This window comes from Bombina bombina, chromosome 6 (genome assembly GCF_027579735.1).
Source record: "Bombina bombina isolate aBomBom1 chromosome 6, aBomBom1.pri, whole genome shotgun sequence".
NCBI classification, from domain to species: Eukaryota; Metazoa; Chordata; class Amphibia; order Anura; family Bombinatoridae; genus Bombina; species Bombina bombina.
In genome coordinates, this window is record NC_069504.1 from 627614943 (window position 1) to 627627261 (window position 12319).

At 35.4% G+C, this 12319-nt stretch overlaps 1 protein-coding gene across 1 annotated transcript in view; it reads left to right on the forward strand.

The window, feature by feature from the left end:
- The first annotated feature begins 274 nt into the window (after positions 1-274).
- AGBL1 (AGBL carboxypeptidase 1) overlaps positions 275-12319 on the forward strand; it is a 1247389-nt gene continuing 1235344 nt past the window's right edge. The window contains exon 1 of the mRNA XM_053717645.1: positions 275-698. Coding sequence (XP_053573620.1) covers positions 648-698 — 51 coding nt within the window. The 5' untranslated portion in view covers positions 275-647. The remainder of the gene's footprint in view (positions 699-12319) is intronic.

A 12319-nucleotide genomic window follows, 5' to 3' on the forward strand; every position in this document is an offset into this window, starting at 1 on the left:
ATTAAAACCAATGCTGCCTCATTACATTAGATTAGAAAATAAAGTTATTGTACTTACTCTGGCATTTTTATTAAGAAATATTAGTATCTCCTCAGTACAGCTGATATTTTTAGTACATATTTCATCTATACCATTTTTACTTTTGCATACAGTATTCCACTTGTCAGTATACTGTAAATTAGAGCAAGTATCTGGTTTCATGTGGATGAAACAGCTGATTGATAGGCCTGGCCAGTCCCTAGTTGTCATACACACCAGTTGCCAATGACTTCTCTTTTTCAGCGTGTTTCCTGACTCCTGAACTTTATGGCTTCCTCCCCTTTTCCCCAACAAGGAGTTCTCCCTCTAAGCTTTCAAAAATCTAAAGCACTGTGATCCTTCTTAATCCTCGGGATTCTTTATTTAGGAAATTAATGTTATCGTCACATTGTCTGGCTGGCAGTTATCTCCCAGCTGTGGTCTTGAGTTGCACTGCTTTGCGTTTGAGTAGTAGCAGCATACTAGCATTCTTGTCTATGTGTGACTTGATCTGCCTTTGGGACAGAGAACACCAGAAACTTGGCAGTGCTGGGTTAAAAGCTGCATTGTGTCTGCTGGTTATCTAAATCACCACAGTGCAAGCGAGAAATAACACTGACAGCAGGAACATGGCAACCGAAGGAGCTAGTGGTTTGCAAGTTCTCCTTTCTACACTACAGGTAAGAACCACAGCGAGTGCGTTAAAAACGACCATACTAGAGTATTGATTTTTTTGTGTACAAATGAGATTGCAGGCTCAGTTACTGAAGGGGTTAATTATGTTTGGACAGTGTTTGTGAATGTTACATAATGATCACAGTTGCTCTGTTTTATTGCTCTACTGTGCTGTCTTGGTCTTAGACACCCAGATGTATCAGTACAGTTTACATACAACTGATTTTAAAATGATTTAACATTTTGTCCTGACATAGCCCTGAGCTAGGACTGTAACAATGACAATATATAGAGTGATGCAGCAGAAAAGTTTTCCAACTCCACTGATTTATTTGTACAGTTGTTATTTACCACTTGTGGTTACAATACTTCCTGACCAGTCATTTATCATTGAGGTGTAATGTATTTTAACTTTTAAGTTTATATGATAGAAAGGCACAGACAGTGTGCTCTATACATGATACTGTGCAATTAAATGAATTCCACTGGGCATCGCACAGTATTGTTAGCATGTGCAAGGCTGTTTTGAACAAATACTAAAATGGGGAATTTGTAAACAGCAAATAGTTCCTAAGTTCTTACAATTTGATGAAGTTCCATTTGGCAGTCCATATAAATTTTTATTTGTATTCACTTTTCACCATGACTCCCCTGTGACCAATTATAACTGCAACAGAATGCCAGTTAATCCTCCATGTTTATTCATACCAGTAGCTCTGATTCCAGCCACCTAGATAATAACAGCCCCATTTGACCAAGTAATAAATACTTTAGGTCAGAGAAGGTTAAAACAACAATCTATTCTTTATTCAAAGCATTTGTCTATTATATATATATATATATATGTGTGTGTGTGTGTATATATATATTTGTGACAGGGTATGCAGTGATTGTCTTTCCTATAAAAAAGATCTTAGGGTTAATTAATAGCCATATTCTTATATGTTTTTTTAATCAATTTACTGTATTGCTTGTTATTATCTAAGACACATGGCAAAGTTAAGGGGTTAATTAACTGTTACATAACACGCAATTTAACCACTGATTATCAAAGCTCACAAAGCTCAGCTTTATTGCTGGGATGTTGTGTGGTGGATTCACAGTGATCAAGGATCATATCTATTTTCTATTAACCTGCAACCTGGGATGTCCTTAGCAAAGTATTTTGTTGTCTTCTGTAGATGGTTCACTAAGCGGATCAAGCTTTTAATAGAGTAACCACACCTGGTCATATGTAAAAATATACATTGTTTACATATAGATTTTTATATTTTAAAATCATTTTTGGGATGAGATGTCCAACAATTGCATATTTTTTTCTGATTTCAGTCATTGTTTGTCCTGTAGCAGAGGGGCTGCAGCTTTGTGAGTCCTGAGCTGAAGTAATACTATAAAGTGACCAGCCATGTCATTTGTTTAACCAGATCTGAGAATTAATACAAAAAATAATGAATAATTAAAATAATAACTAAATAACATCATGTTAGAGTCTTTGTTTATGTTGCAGTAAGCACATAAAAGCTATTGTGTAGATAGAGAACCTGTAGTTTGTAGCTGTAGTTATGACAATTATATAAAGAAGAATAATGTATTTATGTCAGGGGTGCAAAAGGGCATTGGCGGTTCAACAAGTGTGCGGGGGGGGGTGCAGCACCAAACACGTGTGTAGCACTCCTATTGAGCTGTGAAGGGTACCCCATGCACTGACAAGTGGCTCCATATATTATGTGTGCTGTGTCTTTAAACTTTTTCACCACCTTTGTTAGCCACCCAAATCTAAGGTTCTAGAACTACCACTGCTTGTATAGCTTGTATAACAGGGTTGTTGGGGGTATTTTTTAATATATGGTTTAAGCATGTAGCTGGGAAGAAAAAGTTGCTGGACCTATGCTTCTTGGTTTGGGTATATATTTGGCTTAAAAGGTATTATGTATTGTAATTTTTCCTGTTGTTAAGGGTTTCCTTGCTAACAATAGAGTAGGTCACGCAACGAGCGGCGGGACTGCGCTATTGTCCCCTTCCTCCACCCTTCTGGTAACTGGAAATAGTGTGGTCTCGCTGCTGGCGGCAAGACTGCGCTATTAGAAATGCAATCCCCATTAAAAGACCAGCGTCGTACAGGGTATGTCGCTGATCCTTAAGGGGTTAAAGAGTTATAATACCTGTCATGCATTATGCTTTAAAAATTACCACTTGTAATGTCAGGAGGGGGTTATTGTCTTGATTACTTAAAGGGGCATGAAACCCACCATTTTCCTTTCATGATTCAGATATAGCATACAATTGTAAAAACAGCTTTAAAATGTACTTCTCTTGTTATCCTTTCTAGAAGAAGCAGCAATGATTTACTGGGAGCTAGCTGAACATATCGATAAGCCAATCAAAAGTGTCATATATGAGCAATCACCAATCAGCAGCTAGCTACCAGCTCCTGATCCTACCTATTGTATACTTTTCAACAAAGGATACAAAGGGAACAAACCAAATTATATAAAAAAAATGGAAAGTTTTTTTTAAAACTGTATGCTCTATCTGAATCATTAAAGAACATTTGTGTATCTCGTCCCTTTAAAGTGATTGAAAGTCAAAATGTAATGTTCATGATTCAGACAGAGCATGGAATTTTAGCAATCTTTTCAATGTATGTCTATTATCATTTCTTGGTCTCTTGGTTTTGTTTGTTGAAAATCACAGGTCGGCTCAGGAACATCAATACACTACTGGGAGCTAGCTGATGTTCATCTCAATAGTGCTGCTTCAGAGCTAACTTTAACTAGGTGTTTTATTCTGTTGCAACCATAAGTGCAATCATAAGATAAACATTAAAAAAAATTATTTTTTCCCCCCATTTTTTTTCTCCTTTTAGGTGTTTTTCAGAGCCCCGTGTCTGTTGTAGACACAGTGGTACGGTATAATAGGGGGATGGGGCTATGTTTCCAAGGAATATGGCTTCAATCTGCCAATGTTACTACAGAAAACTGCTTGTTGCAAACACATTTTTATTTTAAGTAACTGTGAGAGCTAAAATAGAGCATCATCTTGTTGCCCTATGTACAGGGAATAAGAAAATCACTCCAAATATATCCTCAGAAGCAGAAGGGTATAGAAACATTGCTGTCATTATAGTACATTTATACTTTCCCAAAGATCTGCTAATACACTGCACATCTAGGAAATATAGACCTTGTGAATTAGGTTATAAGCTGCTTACTTAGTGAAGAATCATCATGAACTCTGTATACCTTAAAGCGACATAAACCCCAGAATATGTATGCATACACATTTAAACAACTTTCTAATTTACTTTTATTGTCAAATGTTCTTTGTTCTCCTTGTATCTATTCTTGAACAGCAGGAACATAAGCCCAGGGGTGTACATGTGTCTTGAACACTATGGGGCCTATTTATCAAAGGTCTTGCGGACCTGATCCAACAGTGTGTATCAGGTCCGTAAGACCTCACTGAATGCGGAGAGCAATACGCTGTCCGCGTTTAACATTGCACCAGCACCTCACAAGAGCTGTTGGTGCAACGCCGCCTCCTGCTGACTCGCTGCCAGCAGGAAGATGTCAGTCAACCCGATCGTACTCGATCGGGTTGATTTCCGGCGATTCCTGTCCGCCTCATCAGAGTAGGCGGACAGGGTTATGGAGCAGCGGTCTTTAGACTCGCCAGAAACACGGGCCCACAAGCTCCGTTCGGAGCTTGATAAATGGGCCCCATTATGGCAACAGATTGCAAGAATGTTATCTATTAGCAAGGGCACTAAGATGGCAGCACTATTTCCTGCCATGTAGTGCTACAGACACCTACATAGGTATCTCTTCAACACAGAATACATTGGGAATGAAGACAATTTGATCATAGAAGTAAATTGGAAACTTTTATTTTTTTTAAATTGTATGCTGTCTGAATCACAAAAGACAACTTCCAGGTTGCATATCCCTTTAAAGGCACTATTTAGTGTAAATATAAAATACTCTATTACACTGGAGCCCTCCTTTTTGTATATGTTTAAAGTGAAGGTCCATTTTGATGAATTAGTGCCCGTTTTTTAATAAACCTATTAAAAACAAGGGCACTTTAATTCATCAAAATTGACATTTCACTGTTTTCTTCAAAAATTTACCTTTTAATGCTAGCAGCCGCTCCAGCACTTCCACCACCCATCGCAAGCCGTCTTCACGAGTCCAAAATGACGAATCCGGCTTCCTCCAATAACAGCGTTGCATCAGGCCAAGATTCCCCCGGGGGTTTGGGGGGGAAGCTGTGATTGGAGGAAGCCTGATTCGTCATATCTGACGTCTGCAGAGGCTTCCGACGGCCGGGGAAATCGCTGGAATGGCATTCAGGATTAAAAGGTACGTTTTTGAAGAAAACGGTGAAATGTCAGTTTTGATGAATTAAAGTGCCCTTGTTTTTAATAGGTTTATTAAAAAACGGGCACTAATTCATCAAAATGGACCTTCACTTTAACATAAGGTAAAAGGTACATTGCAGTTCTTGCTTTTGTGTAAAAATTGTGCTTTGTCCCACGCTCCCTAGAAATACCAAACGGCTAAATCTGTAAGTTTTCAAATTGCCGTGCATTGCCTAATCCAACTATTTGATTTGCAGCATCTGAAGGAGACAGAAATTGTTTTTTGGCCTCTGTAAGGAAGCGTGGGACAATCACAATTTTTACAGAGGAACAAGAGGTGTTTGATGTAATTTTGAACAAAGTAGTCAAAGTCCTGAAACAATCTCATTCTGCTCCAGATGAGGATACAGACAGTGATTAGAGCATACTTGTGTATGCCTGCTTCTCATTTGCTTGCCATCAAAATCCTCATCTGGAATAGCACCCAATTATAACTGACATTGTACAGAAGGATGTCATCTTTTTAAATCTTATATTTGCTTCTATTATTAAATGGCTCTTAAATCTGCATGGACAACAAAGTTGGTATAATTAAATGAGTCAGGCCTTTTTAGTGTACGTCAAAGCTTCTCCCATCTGTGACACTTGACCTCCATGTGCATGTTTTAGAGGGGTTACGTTTCATCCGTGATTCCTATAGAATTTCCTGCTAAAGGGCTATTTCTGGATTAGAAATTCTAGCGCACACTTACTGCATGTATTTGTTATATACAAGTCTTATCCACAAGGAAGCATGCCCGTAACCATGGGAAGAAAGGTGATAAAGTTTCTGTCAGTTGATTTAACTTTTGCACTGCTCTTAATGTGTCCTTGGGGTCTCGTAAAATATTTGGAATGCTTTGTACCTAATGAAGTTTTATTTGTGTATACATTGCTAACAGCTATGACATCTTACCTATGCTTCCCCTTTTACTAAACTAATGTTATTATTAATAAAGTGCAATAAAATTCAAATATGAAAATTATAAATAGTACAAATTTTGTTTTTAAATGCAGAGATGTTTTGCGTTTATGGCCATTTCCTTGTTTTGTTATTATATTTTATATTATTATTTTCTTTATTTATAAAGCGCCAACAAATTCTGCAGCGCTGTCCCTGGGTACAAATGATAAAAGTACAAGCATGATACAATATTTGTAAGAGACAAGACAAAATGTATCAAACAAATACAGGAGGAATGACGAGCCCTATTGCTGGGGGAATATACAATCTAGAAAATATATGTACAAATCCAGCATAGACATTTTTTTACATATACAATAGATTGTCACTTCTAAGAGTGACGCTTTTCTTGAAAAACAATTGCATAAATTAGCATATGTGGCATAAACCAAACAGAAGCTAAACATTAAAACTGATTTAACTGATTATGTATTTAAACTTAGATTCCACACAATCAGAAGTTTCACATCTGTGGAATCTTTAATACTATATTTATTCTCTAGTATAGGGAGAGTAGACACCTTGTACTTGCAATATTTTTCTTCTGCTGTAATACAAATAATTAGCATACTAGGCAAGTGACTGAAAAAATTGGATGAATAACACATTATTTGCTGCAATTGTTTTTCAATAGCCAAGCTCCATCCTCCAGTTTCCTTATTTGGAGGAGGCAATCAGAGTTTACTGGAGCAATCACAGCTAGCCACAGTCAGTTTGCTAGCAATATTATACTTCAAGTTTTTGTATTAGAATGTCATGTGTTTACTGTCCCTGTAACTAGGTTTACTACAAGTAACCTTACGTTCACCTTCAGATTGCAACCTTCCATCTATGTAGCAAAACTGTAGAACTTTGTTGTACATTAAAGATTACTATTACACAAGGAAAGTTTTAATTTGTACAAACAGGGTTGTCCGTTGACTTCCAGAAAAATATTGCGTGCCTTGTGATGCCTAAACAATAGCGGTAGTTCGGAATTACATAATAACCTCCTCTAAAACTCTAATCTATTTTCAATGCTAACCCTTACTTTAGTGCATTGATTTGTTTTATTCCCTATGTACCAGTAGTGCATAATGCAGTGATTACTTGTACTCCTCTGCTTCACTCAATCCTTCAAACCTCACTTCTATACAGACACTGTTTATGTGCAATATAGCATTGAGGGCCAGATTACAAGTGGAGTGCTAACTCAGATAGAAGTAAGGGTTTTGCGAGCATCGGGTTGCACTCTTATTATAAGTTGAAAGTAAAAAATTTTTGCTCAGGTGCTAACCCGATGCGTACAAGAAGCCTAATTTCGAATATTGTGATTGCGTTAACGTATTCCCCCATAGAAGTCAATAGAGCAAAAAAAGTGAGAAAAAAACCCAGATTGCATATACTCATGTGCGCTAACCCAACATGAAAATATTTCCCATTCCATTGTTCTTTACATAGCAGAATATATTCATAAATCATATGTTTAGTATTGTCTACATATATCTCATGGTATTTTGTAACAATATATATCTATACCCATGTATGTATGTATATGTAAACACTTCCAAGAGGACAAAGAGCAAAACCGGAGCCAGGAAGCTTAAATACGAGTAGTTTATTCAGCAAAGTAGCATAGGTGTAAGGAAGGCAATCAAAAACACCTGACGCGTTTCGCTCATGCGCACATGCGCTTCATCATACATACATATTCACATGATTATATGTAGGTGTAGATATATACTGATTTTATTTTATATATATATATATATATATATATATATATATATATATATATATATATATATATATAGGAATATCTATTTATAAATACTTTGAACATATTCTGCTGTGTACAGAACATTGGAATGTGAAATATTTACAGTAAATACACAGTATAACACTTTATTAAATATGAATATTGCAGAAATATGCTTTCTCATGTTTTTATCTAGTTGACTGGAAATATATTTGTATATATTTGTGTATATATGTATTTATGTGTTTATGTGTGTGTATATATACACATATAAATACATATGTACACACATATATTTAGACGTGTCTATGTATATATCTCTATGTTAAAGCCCTTTGTCTGCCATTTTTTTTAACACCTGATATCTCATATCTTTGAGCCCTTATAACTTTTTTTTGTTTTTAAAATAATTTATAGTGTTATTATGAGTATAACTACTTTGTGATAAATTTTTGATTCATTTTGTACAACTTTTTTGTTTGGCAAAACAGTTAACCAGAACTATGAGGATGCAGTAATCATTCAAGTGTAAATCGCGTCTTCTCTCACGTGTTCATGTTTAATTTCAACTTGTAATATGAGCACTAAACCTGACGCACTCAAACACCCGCGATAAACCTCTTTTCGCTTGTGAGTAAAATTTGTAATCTTGCCCTGAGTAAGCAATGGCACTTAGGCCATATTTGCAAAGCACTGGGGTATAGTTTTTGTTAAATATTTACCCACAGCTCCAGATTTTATTTTTTATTTTTTATGGATTTTACAAGACATTACTTTTTCTAGGCACAGTGAAGTGACATATTAAAGTTAATACATTAAATTAATATCTCTAACTGTACTCACACACAACTCAACTATATCTCCCCATTTGCAACATAAATATTTCTCTCACATGACCCATGCTTACAGATGAGGACTTCTCCATTGTATATAATTTGTGTGTCTGCTCATTTATGCACATTTATAACCCTTGTGCGAATAAAATATATTCAATATACCTTGCAAAAATCCTAATCAGTAATTTGTTTAAGGGGTAAATTGTTTCTTAAATACTGTTTACTGAATGAAAAGAAATCTAATTTGTCCCCTTGTCTGGAAATGTTAGACACCTCTGATATAAGTGTATGGTGCAGTTCTATAGCCCTGGACAGTATATGGTAAATTGGTTATAGTATATAAATGAGATAAGCCCTACACAAACAAGCTGATAGGAGTTGAACCCAGAATGATGTCTAACATATCAGAAATGGAGAATGTGGGTGAATTTAATCATAGAACAACAGGAATAGTCTAAAGCAAGGAGAGGCAAGATATAAGTCAGGACAGGAAATTACACTATGTAGAATATTGTAATGTTTTTTTGTAGTATTCTCAAAGTTAGAGATATGAGGAACTTATTCCCTGCAAATTTGTTTAAATGGAAAAAAAGATACCAATGAGTCAAGCTTGAGTTTAGTCAGGTTGGGTTATCAGTTGGTAAAACTTAACTGTTTTTGAGTCAGTCATAGTCAGATTTATTTTTAAACAATTTGATCTTTTTAAAATAAGTACACTTTAAGGTAATTTGATGTGCCCGAATTTGACCAATTACCTTTCCATGCCAGCTTGATTAGTTCACTAGACAGTCATCTCTTTATGTAAAGACTCCAGTTTTAGTTAATTATTCTTCACATCCTTTAAAGGGACATAAAAATTGCAATGTTTCTTTAGAAAGAGCATACAATTTTAAACAACTTTCAAATGTACTTCTATGATCAAATTTTCTTAGTTTTCTTTTTAACCTTTATTGAGACCTAATCTCTCATCTTTTTTTGTGCTTTTACAATAATCCCTGTCAGAAGCTGGTCCCATAATATGCAATAAATTGTACTTGTTATTTCATTTGTGCTTGCTTTTCTTTTGAATTTCTAAACCTTTATTGAAAATCAGGAACGTAAGCTCATGAGTGTGCACGTCTGAAGCACTATACGGCAGCGGTTTTGCAACACCGTTATACATTAGCAAGATCGTTAGATGTCAGCACTATTTCCTGTCATGTAGTTCTCAAGACATGTACACTACCTATCTAGATATCTCGTCAACAAAGAATAACATGACAACAAAGCAAATTTGATAACAGAAGTGAACTGGAAACTTTTTGTTTAAATTGTACTCTCTATCTGAATCGTGAAAGAAAATTTAGGGTTTCATGTCCCTTTAAACAGGGCTTTTACTATACAGTCACTGTATATTTCATTTTAATTAACACAGATGTAAAATATACTACCTGTTAACAACCTATAACCTTGATTACCCTCATCATGTAAACAGCAGGCAGTAGGAATCTAAGAGCAGCTTAGGATCCAACTATTTTGCAAGCTGGGTATAAATGTCTCCTTGATGGGGGGAAAAAATGACAAGGAATAAATAGTATGATATCTGTAGTTCACACCACAGGGTCGATTACATGTAATTTGGCAAGAGCGTCAAGGAACGTTTCTTGATAAATATTGAATAAAGTCAACTACACCAGGGTTGTTCAACCTAAGGTACAGCTTTTAATTCATGTTCCTACAGTTTTCCTTTTGGAAACAAAAGAATTATCCTAAATCCATCTAGAACGTTTTAGCATATTATGCAATGCAAAATAACTTAAAGGTATTTTAAAGGTTCAAATCAATGTACATAATTTAGAACAAATATAGAAATAAATGCCCTGTTGTGTATAATGCAATGAAAAATAACATTGCTGATAACATCATATTATGAGAGCGATGATGCCAGAACTAATCTCTAGTTCTTGCACCGATCCCGGCTCTAGAACACAGCACAGATATCAAAGATTACCCGGGTGCCTCTAGTAATAAATCTTAGTTACTTACCTTCCTAAAGGGTAACAGGGAAATCCAATTATATTAAGTGTATATATATTAATGTTTTATTGCATTGTTGGTTGATAATGATGAGCGGCAGTGATTTATGTCCATATTAATGATGCACTAACACTAAATTAAAAAAAAGATCTGGGAAATTTGCTCACAGTCCTGGGTTAACAATGATGTTGTTCCTTTTGAGCTTGTTCCTATCTAGTCATTTAGTATTTGAAGTGAAAAGTCACCAATTTATAAACATCTAATCAAATCAACTAATAACAGATCATTCAGATTAGAATTTTAAATGATCTAATTTCATGTCTTTAATACTTTACAACTTGTTTAAATGGTAGATGCCTTGACATAAAAGCAGTTAAAGGGAGACTAAACCTTTTTTATCTTTCAGCTTATTTATAACCATCCCTAATTGGCCTCAGCAGGGGAGATCAGATGAGAAGTATAAGCTTTGTTAAAGTGGTATAGAAGTGGAAAAAGAAAATGCTCTGTTGTGTTAGAAAATATTTTGCACAATTGCTGGCATATAACTGTTATTAACCTTTGCCAAGTGGTTGAACACATGATCACTCCAGAGAACCGGAACACATCTGGTGAGCCAATGACTATAGGCAAATGCGCATGGGCACCAATCACAAGATAGCTTCCAGTAGTGCATTGTTGCTCCTGGGCCTATATAGATATGCGTTTCAAAAAGGATATCAAGATAACGAAGGAAATCTGTTAACAGTAAATTGAAATGTCCACAATCTCTGTTTACTTTCGACTTTCAAGACTTTACATATATTTATACAGAGTTTATCATTTTAAAAAAACTGAATATGATTCTCAGGATTTGTTTTAAACCAATTGCTTTTTTTTTTTGAGCTGCAGCCTATTGCCCCGAGGAAATAACAGTACAGCTGTGCTACATGTTCAGTTGATTACAATATGGTGCGCTCCTGAGTCTCTATTAGCCAGAACATGCAGAATGAAAGGGGATTTTCCTACTGACCTACCATTCATGTGCAGTTACCTGTTCTTCATCTCCCCCAAGTGAGCACAATTGCCTCTCTGTCTTGAGGTTTGGAAAGTGGGTTGGCTGGATTCATTTAAGTGAGCTAAGATTCTCGCAAATAATTATTACATATAAGCTTAATAATAATAAATGGCTTATTATAATTTTGTACCAACTGGTGAATGGCGTTTTGTAATTTTTTTTTTTTTTTTATCATAATATTTCTGAGTCAAAGACAGCCGAGATTGTTAACACACACAAGAATTTATCTCCATTTTCCCATGATGGTACTTGGAACTGCCGATAATGGATTGTGATCACTAAAATAACAAATGGGTTAATGGAGGTTATGGAGTCCCTCTTTGTGTTTTGGATTTTCAGGATTATCTTGGGTGAGAGCAGGTCATATAACCATATTTACTAATCAGTTGATTATTTCTCCTGTTCAGATATCCTCACAAAGTGGCCTGTTAGGGAGGCCTGATGACAGTTTTCAAAACCAGTGGTATATGGGCATCATGTGTATATTGGGCATGTTTTATTAATTATGCTTTTTTTAAACTTTTGATGTGTTATTTTTAAGAATCTTTTTTTTTAATTTATTAAGAAAACCTAAGTTTCTGTTTTTGTGGAGCTATTCATATAATATCAAGAAGAACAG